Raw genomic sequence first — 13,863 nt, forward strand, 5'->3', positions numbered from 1 at the left:
CTGGGGCTGCTGGCTGGTGATGTGAGAGTCGGAGACCCAGGGTGTAGATTTTGGTGTTCTAGTTGGGTTTTTTTTAATGTCTCAATATTAATTGCATTTAACGTTTGGCTAAAATGCACCCATTCCTGTGTGCCTGCGTTTTATGACTCTCATAAAACCCTCCTACCAGTGCCAGATTTACGTATAAGCTAAACAAGTTATAGCTTAGGGCCCCACTCTCTTGGGGGGACCCAAAAAAATTAAAGGGAAAAAACCCTGGATGTACATTTCCAAAATATAAGATAAAAAACAAATAAAATAAAACTTACATACAGCAACAGTGTTTTGTGTTGTGTAGGCTCCTATCTGTTATGTGCAGACGGCTTTAGATACCTATTAGGCCCATAAATTACCATATAGCATAAATTCAACACAAAAAACAGCAACAGTTTGTTGTTGACAAAGGACAGCTGGGCATATAAAAGGTCCCATTACCTTCAGTAGCTTAGGGCCTCATCGAACCTAAATCCGGCCCTGGACCCAGGGTGTAGATTTTGGTGGTAGTGGTGGTGTTTTAAATGTCTCAATATTAATTGCATTTAACTTTTGGCTGGGACGCGGGTGGCGCTGTGGGTAAAAGCCTCAGCGCCTAGGGCTTGCCGATCGAAAGGTCGGCGGTTCGAATCCCCGCGGCGGGGTGCGCTCCCGCTGCTCGGTCCCAGCGCCTGCCAACCTAGCAGTTCGAAAGCACCCCCGGGTGCAAGTAGATAAATAGGTACCGCTTACCAGCGGGAAGGTAAACGGCGTTCCGTGTGCTGCGCTGGCTCGCCAGATGCAGCTTTGTCACGCTGGCCACGTGACCCGGAAGTGTCTCCGGACAGCGCTGGCCCCCGGCCTCTTGAGTGAGATGGGCGCACAAACCCCAGAGTCTGTCAAGACTGGCCCGTTCGGGCAGGGGTACCTTTACCTTTACCTTTAACTTTTGGCTAAAGTTCATCCATTCCTGCGTACCTGCCTTTTGTGACTCTCATAAATGCCTCCTACACCCTTGTGCAAATTAATTGAAACAAAGTATGTTTTCTATCTTACTCACAATCCTGTGCTCAAAACAAACACGAAAAGTCAGTTGATCATGATGGCGTCAGAAGCCTGCAGCCAATAGAAGGAATGAAGCGCTCGCCACAATATATTGAGGTTCTACAAAAGAGAGTTATTCTAGAGCTGGAAAAGTGGTATCTTGACAGTACAGTGGTATCTCGGGTTACATACGCTTCAGGTTACATACGCTTCAGGTTACAGACTCTGCTAACCAAGAAATAGTGCTTCAGGTTCAGAACTTTGCTTCAGGATGAGAACAGAAATCGCGCTCCGGCGGTGCGGCAGCAGCAGGAGGCCCCATTAGCTAAAGTGGTGCTTCAGGTTAAGAACAGTTTCAGGTTAAGAACGGACCTCCGGAACGAATTAAGTACTTAACCTGAGGTACCACTGTACTTGGAAATTGTAGCAGGACCTAGCCCCCTGTCACATATCGAAAGTGGTGAAGAAATTCATGACAGAGCAGCAAATATAGGTACTTGAATGGCCAGGGAATTCCCCGGACATAAATCCCATTGAGAATTTGTGGGCTATATGCAAAAGTCGCTTCCGTGCTGTAGACTGTACGACTATGGAGAAGCTCCTTCTGATTCAAGTGTGGTACAAGGATCTGAAAACCAACAGTGAAAGCAAAACACAGAAACCTCCCTTGGCCACCTCACAACAGTTAGGTTAGCTGTTAAAAAAACCTGCACCCACCCATCAAAATTCTCAGATGCCCTGAGAGTCAGGCAGAAAAACTGAAGCCCCTTGAAACTGGAAGACAGATTTTGGTAGGTCACTAGCTTTTGTGTTGCTCTGTACAGAAGCAAGAAGCAAGAAGCAGACCCGTATGCAGGTGTAGCCAATGTGATACATTCTAGGTGTTGCTGGACTACATCTCCCATCATCCTGGACCACTGGTCATGATATGATTTGTAGTCCAAAATCTGGAAGGTACCAATCCAGCTACTATTGTGGCTAATAGTAAGCAGTGGATACACCTGTTGTCTGTGAATTTGCTGCATCCAATAATTATCTGTGGTAGTCATCTTTAACAGACAGTGAACACAGCTTGCCAACAGTCTAGACTGATCAACTGGAATTCCTCCAGTGTGATCCAATGGATAAGCCATGTCCTGCATTGGGGAATTGACTTTGCAAGTGCAAAAGTCTGAGACTATTGCAAAGCAGTCTGCAGTTTCTCAGATAAAGCATTTCAGAGACTTCCTTTGGGACTACCATGTAGTTTATTTGGATTTTATTTATTTGGTGCATACACACAAGGCTATGAGATTTTCTGGAAGATAATTCATTCGTCTGGTCTCGGTGAAATGTTATAGGAGTGGACAAATCAACCAAGTTTGGGTTTCTCTCCCTTTGTCATTTCCCCAATCTTAAATTCAGTTGTCCCCATTCCCACAATAGTTTGCTTTTGTTTTGTTTCTTGAGTGAACAAAACTACATATGAATTTTTGTCTTCATGTGCATTTTGTTTACAAGCAATTTCCCCTAATAAAATGCATTTTTGGTGTTAGTTCCATGAAAATAAGGGTGCTTTTTAAAACACTTCCCCCTAATTTACATTCTTTTGGTACGCTTTCTTGGGGGGGGGGGAATTTTGTAGAAGTATGCGTTTTGAAGGATAGCTAGGCTGGGGGTTTTACATGAGTGAGAGGTGAGTTTGCATTAAAATACGGTTTTCTCTCCTATCCCTAATCATACAAGAGGGAAGCTTAAGTGAGCGGGGGGGGGGGGAGTACGCCAGTGTGCGCACGCACATGATGGAGCGTCAGGAAAGCAGCACGAGCCACAGGCCCTTCTCTGACTGCTTTGGAGACTGATCACAACGAATCCATATCCTCGGGATAATCTGTACCGCTTTCCCAGAAAACCCTGTTGCACATCTCCGGTTCCACGCAGCACTCAAATTTGATGGTATAGTCACCGCTTTTCTGTTCTGTGCCACAGACGTCGATACCAGGCCTGGTGCAACCTTGGACACGCAACAGCTCTTGTTCTTCTGCAAAAAGGTAATAAAACGCGAGGCTAGTGGTGAGCTACCCTTGCATGTACAGTGGTACCTCAGTTACAGATAGGTAGCCGTGTTGGTCTGCCATAGTCAAAATAAAAAAAATCCTTCCAGTAGCACCTTAAAGACGAACTAAGTTAGTTCTTGGTATGAGCTTTCGTGTGCATGCACACTTCTTCAGATACCTCAGGTTATCAGTGGTACCTCAGGTTACATACGCTTCGGGTTACAGACTCCGCTAACCCAGGAATTTTACCTCAGGTTAAGAATTTTGCTTCAGGATGAGAACAGAAATCGTGCTCCCGGTGGCACAGCAGCAGCAGGAGGCCCCATTAGCTAAAGTGGTGCTTCAGGTTAAGAACAGTTTCAGGTTAAGAAAGGACCTCCAGAACGAATTAAGTACGTAACCAGAGGTACCACTGTATATGGATGGCTTATCCGGACGGTGGTACTAAAATACGGAGTTTAGATTTGGGAATGATGCTTCTGGTCTCCATTCTGGAGATGGAATGGTCTCCTGTGAACTCTCCTTCCTTGGAGGTTTTTAAGCAGAGGTTGGGTGGCCATCTGTCATGGATGCTTCAGCCAAAACCTCTGCATTGAACTCTACAATCCTATGATTCTACTAAGGGGGACTGGCTATTGGGGGGGGTTATGGGGGGGATGGAGCATGGGTGAGAGTTGTTAGGGCTCAGGGAGGGGGGGCACATTACTTGGGACACTTTCAAACCTGCTCCAGACCACTACAGTGGTACCTCGGGTTAAGTACTTAATTCATTCCGGAGATCTGTACTTAACCTGAAACTGTTCTTAACCTGAAGCACCACTTTAGCTAATGGGGCCTCCCACTGCTGCCGCGCTGCCGGAGCACGATTTCTGTTCTCAACCTGAAGCACTTTTTCTGGGTTAGCGGTGTCTGTAACCTGAAGCGTATGTAACCTGAAGCATATGTAACCCGAGGTACCACTGTATAAGGAAATTCTGCCCTTGGTATGTTCATTTACCACCTCTTCATTTTGATTCTCTGGCCCCATATCTGCACAAACTTATTATCCCAAAATACAGACGTGCTTTTACACTTGCAAGACTGGATATTTTGCCATCTGCGGTACTTGAGGGTCGATTCCAAAAGATCCTGCCTGAGAAACGTCTTTTCCCCTGTGGAGATGGTAGCACCGAAACAGCGGCACACATCCTCCTGTCCTGTACTCTCTACAAAGACCTGAGGAACGAGATCATCACCCCACTCGTACTAACCATCCCAGGGCGCTCAACCACTGCCACAATGTCCTTTCTTCTATCAGATCAAAATGAGCAGATAACAGCAAAGGTTGCTAGGTTCATAGCAGGGGCAATCAGAATAAGGGCCACTAACTGACTGCTGATGCAGGACTTTAAATTGTTCCTTTCTATCAAATTTCCTTTTCTGCACATACTGTAATGTTTTACTGTTGCTATGGCCATTGGCTAATATCAATAAATCTTTATCTTATCTATCTAACCTGCTCCACAGCTGGCTCTACCATTTGGCAAAGCGAGACAGTTGCCTCGTGACGGGGCAGCAAACAAACAAAATGCCCATTCAGAAGAAAGAATGAGTGGTCACAGGACCACAACTTACCGTGGAAAAAATGGAGCGTTATACAATTCTGTCCTCTGTCTAGGTCGGCCGAACATGCCTTTCCTCCAGTTACGCACCCAGATCCAGGGTAGTTCATGAGACAGCTGTAGCATCTGGTGCGCTCTGTCACAGGAAGCAGTGCAGGTGAGATACCCTGTCGTTTGGGTTTAATGTGGGGACGCGGGTGGCACTGTGGTCTAAACCACTGAGCCTCTTGTGCTTGCCGATTGGAAGGTTGGCGGTTCAAATCCCTGCTATGGAGTGAGCTCCTGTTGCTCTGTCCCAGTTTCTGCCAACCTAGCAGTTGGAAAGCACACCAGTGCAAGTAGATAAATAGGTACCGCTGTGATGGGAAGGTAAATGGCGTTTCCATGAGTGCTCTGGCACTCATCACAGTGTCCCGTTGCACCAGAAGCGGTTTAGTCCTGCTGGCCACATGACCCGGAAAGCTGTCAGTGGACAAATGCCTGAAAGCGAGATGAGTGCCGCAACCCCATAGTCGCCTTTGACTGGACTTAACCGTCCAGGGGTCCTTTACCTTTACCTAACATGGAGCCATTTCACACATTCAGGACTGGGCAAATCTCTCCAGCTCTCATTTTTCCAACCTTAAGTTCTATTTTCCACATTTCCACATCTGTTGGCAATCCCACCCCCCATCCCCATAAAAAGACATTATCGTTTTGGTGCTAATTTATCCTAATACTGTATGTATATACATTTTTTGCTAAGCCGCTTCCCCATGTATAATGCACTTTTTTGCATGTTTATTTTCACTATGGAATGTGCTCCTTCTTCTTCTGGGTGAAATACAAGCAGTCCTGACTTAGCGAAGTTTGGCTCTAGGTGGAAAAGCTGAGTCGGAGATCTGGCAGAATCTTTAGGGTGCAGTGTCCCCCCCCAAAAAAAACACCCCCCATGGGGGAGCAGCATCTGTTGCTGTGCTAATTCTGTGAGTCTCCACCTGTATAATTGTAAATAAATGCAAATTTTACAAAATGCCAGTCTCCAATGTAACCTTATTCTGAGGGAACCAAACTCTGAGTAAGGACTAGATCCCCTGGAACCAAGTCACACTTGGAGAAGGGAACTGTGCATGTAACAATATCCTACAGCTAGATCTGCCGAGAAGCCAGTTCCTGTTGAGAAGATGTGATGGCAAAATCGGAGTTGTCTACGTCTAGTGTGCGTTGAGAAATTTGGTTCGGTTTGCACTTAAGTATTAAGTGAAAAACAACATATAATATGCATTATAACCGGGAATCTTGATTTGCAAAAATGCCTATATTGGCCAAAATTGCCTTGCCAACAAAGGTCCATATAGTTCAAGCTATGGTTTCCCCAGTAGTGATATATGGAAGTGAGAGCTGGACCATAAAGAAAGCTGATCGCCGAAGAATTGATGCTTTTGAATTCTGGTGCTGGAGGAGTCTCTTGAGAGTCCCATGGACTGCAAGAAGATCAAACCTATCCATTCTGAAGGAAATCAGCCCTGAGTGCTCACTGGAAGGACAGATCCTGAAGCTGAGGCTCCAATAATTTGGCCACCTCATGAGAAGAGAAGACTCCCTGGAAAAGAGCCTGATTTTGGGAAAGATGGAAGGCACAAGGAGAGGAGGATGACAGAGGATGAGATGGTTGGACAGTGTTCTTGAAGCTACCAGCATGAGTTTGACCAAACTGCGGGAGGCAGTGGAAGACAGGAGGGCCTGGCGTGCTCTAGTCCATGGGGTCACAAAGAGTCGGACACGACTAAATGACTAAACAACAACAATATTTAAAGAAATGCACACTAAAATGCTGAAGGGATAGCTCAGTTTGTAGAGCATATGATTCCTAATTCCAGGGTTCTGGGTTTGAGGCCCATGTTGGGCAAAAAAATCCTGCATTGCAGAGGGTTGGGCTCGATGACCCCCGTGGTGCCTTCTGACACGACCATTCTATTCTATGAATTTCCATGAGGAAAATCACAAACCGACGTAGAAATGTTTTTGGACGTGGAAATGTTTAGGCGCCCAGAGTGGCTGGGGAAACCCTGCCAGATGAGTAGGGTATAAATAATAAAATTATTAATATTATTTTTATAGGTAAAGGGACTCCTGACCGTTAGGTCCAGTCGCAGATGACTCTGGGGTTGCGGCGCTCATCTCGCTTTACCAGCCAAGGGAGTCGTCATTTGTCCACTTCCACAGACAGTTTTTCCGGGTCATGTGGCCAGCATGACTAAGCCACTTCTGGCGAACCAGAGCAGCTCACGGAAACGCCATTTACCTTCCCGCCGGAGTGGTACCTATCTACTTGCACTTTGACGTGCTTTCAAACTGCTAGGTTGGCAGGAGCAGGGACCGAGCAACGGGAGCTCACCCCGTTGTGGAGATTGGAACCGCCAACCCTCTGATCTGCAAGCCCTAGGCTCTGTGGTTTAAGCCACAGCGCCACCCATGTCCCTTTTATTATTATTATAGTTCCAAACAAAAAGAGACTGTGAAGAGCTCTCACAGGACCTCTCCAAACTGAGCGAATGGGCACTAAAATGGCAAATGCAATTCAATGAAAACGGTTACACCGGAATGAGACTTACCTGCCAGGCTCAGATCTAGGCAAAGTAGCAGACAGGTGGCAAAAAGAAGGGCCAGGACCATGCTGGAAACTCTTGCTTCTTCTCAGCTGGTGGAAATTTTCATGAAGGCGGAAAGAGATGCCTGATAAAGTCTCCCTGCTAGAAGGTGGGCTTTTAGGGAAACACACCCTGTGGGCAGCTGGTGGATTAAGCCAGCAGATGAAGGTATGAGTTCTACTTAGCAGCAAGAGAATCAGATGGCAAAAGCGATAGGATCAAATACAGTGGTACCTCGGGTTACAGACACTTCAGGTTACAGACTCCGCTAACCCAGAAATAGTACCTCGGGTTAAGAACTTTGCTTCAGGGTGAGAACAGAAATTGTGCGGCAGTGGCACGGCGGTGGCAGTGGGAGACCCCATTAGCTAAAGTGGTGCTTCAGGTTAAGAACAGTTTCAGGTTAAGAACGGACCTCCAGAATGAATTAAGTACTTAACCCGAGGTACCATTGTAATCCATTTTGTCCTGTGAAAAGAAGGCACTGGGCATTAATAATAACTTTGCTGTAGGTTAATGGAAATGGTTTATTGAATATTTACGGATAGATTATAAACAGAATAAAACATTGGCAGGATTATTGTGACAACCTGCGGTTTTAGAAGAGTATGTCTTTGAAAAGATGAATGAGTAAATTAAGTAAATTTGGATATGCAGAAGATATTCAAAACAAATTTAAGGAACTGCAGAAAGAGGGGGATGGAAGTCAAGTTTTGAAATGTCAAAATGAATGTAAAATTAGTGAAATGTATAAAACTATTGGAATGTATAAACTTGAAAAGTATATATAAAAGAAGCTCTTTCTGTTTCTGGGGTGGGTGGGTTTGAAAATACAAACTTAAATAAATAATGTATAAATTTGAGGAATCCCGCATGCCTAAACAGAATGAAACTTTTGAAAGAAACAAGTATTTCCTTTTTTTCCATGCATCACAAAAGCAGGTCAAACTATGGCTTTGTATTTCTCAGGATTAAGAAGGCTGAGGAGGAATTGTGGTTTTGGCAACTTGAAAGAGTCTCTGATAAGATACAGAATTATATGTGTTATTGGAGATAGATGTCCTCAGAGAGCGAGGACTAGCCAGGTGAGGGACATTTTGACCCTGCATGAAAGACCAGGAACTATTGGAAAGATGCTGTGATCTTGGGTTATTAATTAATAGCTGGAGGTGATTAGCAGCCTCGCTGAGGTGGGTGTAATGAGACCGGCTTAATCTGAACACACTGTGCAGCACTAGATCAAGGAAGCATCTAGTGATTTGCAAGAATGTGGCATGGTTGTAGTTCTTGAACGTACCTAATGTTCTTTTTAAAAGTTTCTGAATCTGCCCAGCTGGGTTCACATTATACAAACTGGGTTCTGTAAGGAGGGCCTTCTTCCTCAAGCCAGGACTCCTCCCAGGCCTACATTTTCTGTTCCTCTACCTTCACCCAACCCTGACTGAGTCTCCTACCATCAACTTCATTACACCAACAAAGAGAAAAGGTAGCAAAATGTGCCATGGACAGTTTTCTGTCCTTTGCAACCAGCTTTCTGGTGAGTCTCAACAACAGTGAAAGTGGGAATCCACATCCCAGGAGACCTTTTCATATTGCTTTGGGGGGGGGGCAGGGAGCACAAAACTTTCAGTCTGGCTGTGTACATACCACAGATTGTCTTTAATTAACTTTGACTTGTGGTTTGCACCTGTGTGTCTTGAGTGACAATGGAGTGCGCCTCCAGGGGTGATGTCAAATGGCTGCGTTAGCAGCACCAAAGTAGTAGTAGTAGTAGTAGTAGTAGTAGTAGTAATTTATTATTTATACCTCACCCATCTGGCTGGGTTTCCCCAGCCACTCTCGGCGGCTCCCAACAAATATTAAAAATAGAATCAAACATTAAAAACTTCCCTATATAGAGCTGCCTTCAGATGTCTTCTAAAAGTCAGATAGTTCTTTATGGTGCTCGAGGAGACTCTTGAGAGTCCCACGGACTGCAAGAAGATCAGACCTATCCATTCTGAAGGAAATCAGCCCTGAGTGCTCACTGGAAGGACAGATCCTGAAGCTGAAGCTCCAATACTTTGGCCACCTCACGAGAAGAGAAGACTCCCTGGAAAAGACCCTGATGTTGGGAAAGATGGAGGGCACAAGGAGAAGGGGACGATGGAGGACGAGATGGTTGGACAGTGTTCTTGAAGCTACCAGCATGAGTTTGACCAAACTGCAGGAGGCAGTGGAAGACAGGAGTGCCTGGCGTGCTCTGGTCCATGGGGTCACGAAGAGTCAGACACGACTAAACGACTAAACAACAACATACAGAGCTGCCTTCAGATGTCTTCTAAAAGTCAGATAGTTCTTTATTTCCTTGACATCTGGTGGGAGAGCGTTCCATAGGACAGGCGCCACTACCGAGAAGGCCGTCTGCCTGGTTCCATGTAACCAGGCTTCTCGCAGAGAGGGAACAGCCAGAAGGCCCTCAGAGCTGGACCTCAGTGTCCGGGCTGAATGATAAGGGTAGAGATGCTCCTTCAGGTATACTGGGTCGAGGCTGTTTAGGACTTTAAAGTGACCTCCTTGGGGCACAAGCCTAGGCAGGTTGTATGGAGGTCCTGGGTTGCCCAGACAACAAGACCGGCCTATCTTGGCCTCTCTGATGTGGACCAAAGGAAAGCAGAACAATAACAATACATCTGGCACCAGCAGCAGTTGCCAGAAGGAGGTTTCAGTGGAACCTTGTGTTATGGATGGGATCCGTTCCGGAGGCCCGTCCATAACACGGAACTGACGTAAGCCAAAGTACTGCGTCTGCGCAGGCACACGGCATGATTTAGCGTGTCAGCACATACACAAGAGGCGAAACCCGGAAGTAACCTGTTCTGGTACTTCTGGCTTGCCGCGGGACACAACACGAAAACACGTAACCTGAAGTGGACGCAACATGAGGTATGACCGTACAAGGTGTCTTAGGGACTCTACTCCAGATTTGGGTAGGGTTTAACTCCCTAGCCTTTTCTTTTCCCAAAGATGTCTCGCAAGGCAGTGGAGATGGAGGACCAGAGTTTTCCTTCTCTCTTACTCAGAGTAGGTGCATGGAAATTAATGGACCTATGTTAGTCATGGCCATTCATTGCAATGTAATTCATTGCTCAGAGTAAAAGTTAGTTGTGTGTGAGTAAAGCAATGCATACATGTTTTATAAACTGCCCTGTGATCTCTGGATGAAGGGCAGTATATAAATTTTAATATTTATTTATTTATTTATTTATTTATTTGATCGATTGATCAATCTTAAGATTTCAGGGCAGTTCACAAGATAAAAATACAAGGTAGAAGCCCAAATAAATAGTTAAAACAAAAGCAAAACAAATCAATCAATTATTAGCAATAAATGAAATAAATGGTGGAAATTGGCCTTTAAAGGTGTGCTGGATATCTGCAGATCCTGACTCGTTTGTTTAATTGATTGTATAATCTGATGGATGGCGGCCTTGTGATTTGCTGATGTTCCATTATCTTGCAGTTCTGTAAGGGAAATGGGATTCTTGGATTTTGCTTCATTCTTAGCTATGTTTCAAACTGTTACCCAAAGACACCGCCTGCAGGTGCACATGTTGCTTTTCCTGTGGATTGCAAGAAGAAGAGGAGGAGTTTGGATTTGATATCCCGCTTTATCACTACCCGAAGGAGACTCCAAGCGGCTAACATTCTCCTTTCCCTTCCTCCCCCACAACAAACACTCTGTGAGGTGAGTGGGGCTGAGAGACTTCAGAGAAGTGTGACTGGCCCAAGGTCACCCAGCAGCTGCAGGTGGAGGAGCAGAGACGTGAACCCGGTTCCCCAGATTACGAGTCTACTGCTCTTAACCACTACACCACACTAGCTAGGTGCCTCGAGTGCCGTAATGTACAAAAGTGGCATGCAAGTGAAACAATAGTCAGGTTATGCACTCTGCTCTTTGTCTGTTGAGGAGCAGATCGTCCCCGACTGAGAAGGACAACATGGCCTAGGCTTTCCTTTTCGCCACTTCGATTCTGCTCTGCCTGGAACTGGTTGGTAAGTTCTCCAGTTGCAATTATGATCTGTGATTGTGCTGCTTCTTGTATTATTGCCTTTTCTATGGGCCCCTTTTCCAGGCTGTCCAGCTTTCATACACCTGGAAATTTTAAATATTGAATAAAGTGGTTTACAATAATTTTTATAAAAATGCATCTTAAAGAATAACAAAACAATTTAAGAAAGCGGAGTTCTAGAGGTGTGTCATCACAACTAGGAACATAGGATGCTAACATGTTCAGACTCTGGGTCCTTCTAGCTCAGTATTCCACACTGACGTGGGTAGCACTGTGGTCTAAGCCCCTTGGGCTTGCCGATCAGAAGGTTGGTGGTTCGAATCCCCACAACAGGGTGAACTCCCGTTGCTCTTTCCCAGCTCCTGCCAACCTAGCAGTTTGAAAGCACGCCAGTGCAAGTAGATAAACAGGTACCGCTCTGGTGGGATGGTAAACAGAGTCTCCATGTGCTCTGGTTTCTGTCACGGTGTCCCGTTGCGCCAGAAGCGGTTTAGTCCTGCTGGCCACATGCCTCGGAAAGCTGTCTGCGGACAAACGCCGGCTCCCTTGGCCTGAAAACGAGATGAGCGCCGCAACCCCACAGTTGCCTTTGACTGGGCTTAAGCATTCAGGCGCCCTTTACCTTACACTGATTGGCAGCAGCTCTCCATGGGTTCTGGCAGAGATCTCTCCCAGTTGTACTTGGAGCTCTGTGGGGCAGCATCTTCCATTAAATCTTTGCTTACAAGGAGTTGCTAGCAGGTCTCATCCTGTTCCCTGTTCTAGGGAGCCTCTACTGCAAAGCGTGTTTCTATGAACTAGACGGCACGTGTCTCGCTGGTAGGAGAATGTGTATAGGACGAAAACGATGTGTGGCTATTACTGTCAGTCTGGGTAAGTGAGAGTTTTGCTGTCCCAGTTTTCCTCAATTTGGAACTACACCAACCCAGATTCCGGGGGGTGGCCTGAGCTACACATCTTTTGCAATAGGTACAAGATCTGCCCCTCCTGCAACTATTTAATTATGCTTCTTAAAATTGAAATACTGCTTGATTGTAATTTTTTCTTTAAAAACCTTTAAAAAATAAAATTCAGATTTTGAAATTTACAAGCAATTGTCAAACAACCAAAACAAAAAGAGAATTCCATAAATTCCCATGCACTCCCCTTTGTGGCTCTTTATGTTAATTTTTTTCTTCCTGTGTCTTCTCTATGAATCCAATTCTATTGAAATTGCATTGCAACCATTCTCCAACGTTAAACTACAAGTGTCATTCCAGTCCTGCGGGAAAAAATTAATTGTTTACAATGATTTTTATGGTAAATGATATCTTTCCCCCATTCCTTATTGACATTTTGGTCTTCCTGGTTTCTAATTCTTCCGGTCAATTTTTTTTAGAAATTCAAAGCGGTTTACGAAAAGAATAAAACAATGAAACAATCAGTTAAGTCAACAATTTAAAACTTTCCAGAAATGGATTAAAATCAACAATAGCTGAAAAACAAGATTTAAATGCATGTGAACATTCTGCATGTCTGGATAAAGGGACCCCTGTCCATTAGGTCCAGTCGTGACCGACTCTGGGGTTGCAGCGCTCATCTCGCTTTATTGGCCGAGGGAGCCGGCGTACAGCTTCCGGGTCCTGTGGCCAGCATGACTAAGCCGCTTGTGGCAAACCAGAGCAGTGCACGGAAATGCCGTTTACCTTCCCGCCAGAGCGGTACCTATTTATCTACTTGCACTTTGACGTGCTTTCAAACTGCTAGGTTAGCAGGAGCAGGGACCAAGCAACGGGAGCTCACCCTGTCGCGGAGATTCAAACCGCCGACCAGAATTCTGATCGGCAAGTCCTAGGCTCTGTGATTTAACCCACAGCGCCACCCGCGTCCCCTGTGGGGCACATGAGCAACTTTGCTCTCCTCCACAAGCCAAGATACAGGCAAATGGGAGTGAGTTGAGTGCCTTGGAATATGCCTAAATAAGGATGGTCCTTTCCAACTGTAGGATTCTACGAGCGCGCTCGGCACAGCAACCTTTTGCTAAGGGTCTTGCCTCGTAAAATCGATTTCCCCCATCAGCGACTTTAAATGTCTACGCTCGACACAGTTAGAGAGCAAGCTTAGATCCCGGACCACTGGACCCCCCCCTGACGTCCCCGCCCCCCCCTGCGCAGTGAACTTCTTTCCTCCACCCTTGCGCATGCACACGAAAGCGCATGCTGATAACAAACTTAGTTGGTCTCTAAGGTGCTACCGGATGGAATTTTTTAATTTTGTTTTCCTTTAAGACCGGATTTCGAACTGCTAGGTTGGTAGGAGCTGGGACCAAGCAACGGGAGCTCACCCCATCACGGGGATTTGAACCGCCAACCTTCTGATTGGCAAGCCCTAGGCTCTGTGGTTTAACCCACAGCACCACCCACGTCCCGCATGTCTGGATAGGTTTGGCTAAACCAATTGCAGGAGTTGGGCTACATGACCCTTTGTGGTGTCTTCCAACTCAACATGG

At 45.8% G+C, this 13,863-nt stretch overlaps 1 protein-coding gene across 1 annotated transcript; it reads right to left on the reverse strand.

Moving 5' to 3' along the window:
- Nucleotides 1-2,676: 2,676 nt before the first annotated feature.
- Nucleotides 2,677-7,387, reverse strand: LOC309525316 (uncharacterized protein). Its single transcript, XM_082210889.1, has 3 exons — nucleotides 7,288-7,387; nucleotides 4,707-4,829; nucleotides 2,677-3,076 (listed from the first exon to the last, which is right to left on the reverse strand). Exons 1-3 carry the CDS (start codon nucleotides 7,346-7,348, stop codon nucleotides 2,898-2,900), a joined length of 363 nt encoding a protein of 120 aa, XP_082067015.1. The 5' UTR covers nucleotides 7,349-7,387; the 3' UTR covers nucleotides 2,677-2,897.
- Between the last annotated feature and the right edge of the window lie 6,476 nt (nucleotides 7,388-13,863).

Source organism: Podarcis vaucheri (assembly GCF_965113315.1).
Source record: "Podarcis vaucheri genome assembly, chromosome: 2".
NCBI classification, from domain to species: Eukaryota; Metazoa; Chordata; class Lepidosauria; order Squamata; family Lacertidae; genus Podarcis; species Podarcis vaucheri.

Bases quoted from the DNA above. Each gene is read 5' to 3' on its own strand.
- LOC309525316 (XM_082210889.1), bottom strand. From the start codon at position 7,348: ATGGTCCTGGCCCTTCTTTTTGCCACCTGTCTGCTACTTTGCCTAGAT. The intron at 4,830-7,287 runs GTAAGTCTCATT...TTCCTGTGACAG, and splicing joins CCTAGATCTGAGCCTGGCAG to AGCGCACCAGATGCTACAGC. The intron at 3,077-4,706 runs GTAAGTTGTGGT...ACCTTTTTGCAG, and splicing joins AACGCTCCATTTTTTCCACG to AAGAACAAGAGCTGTTGCGT.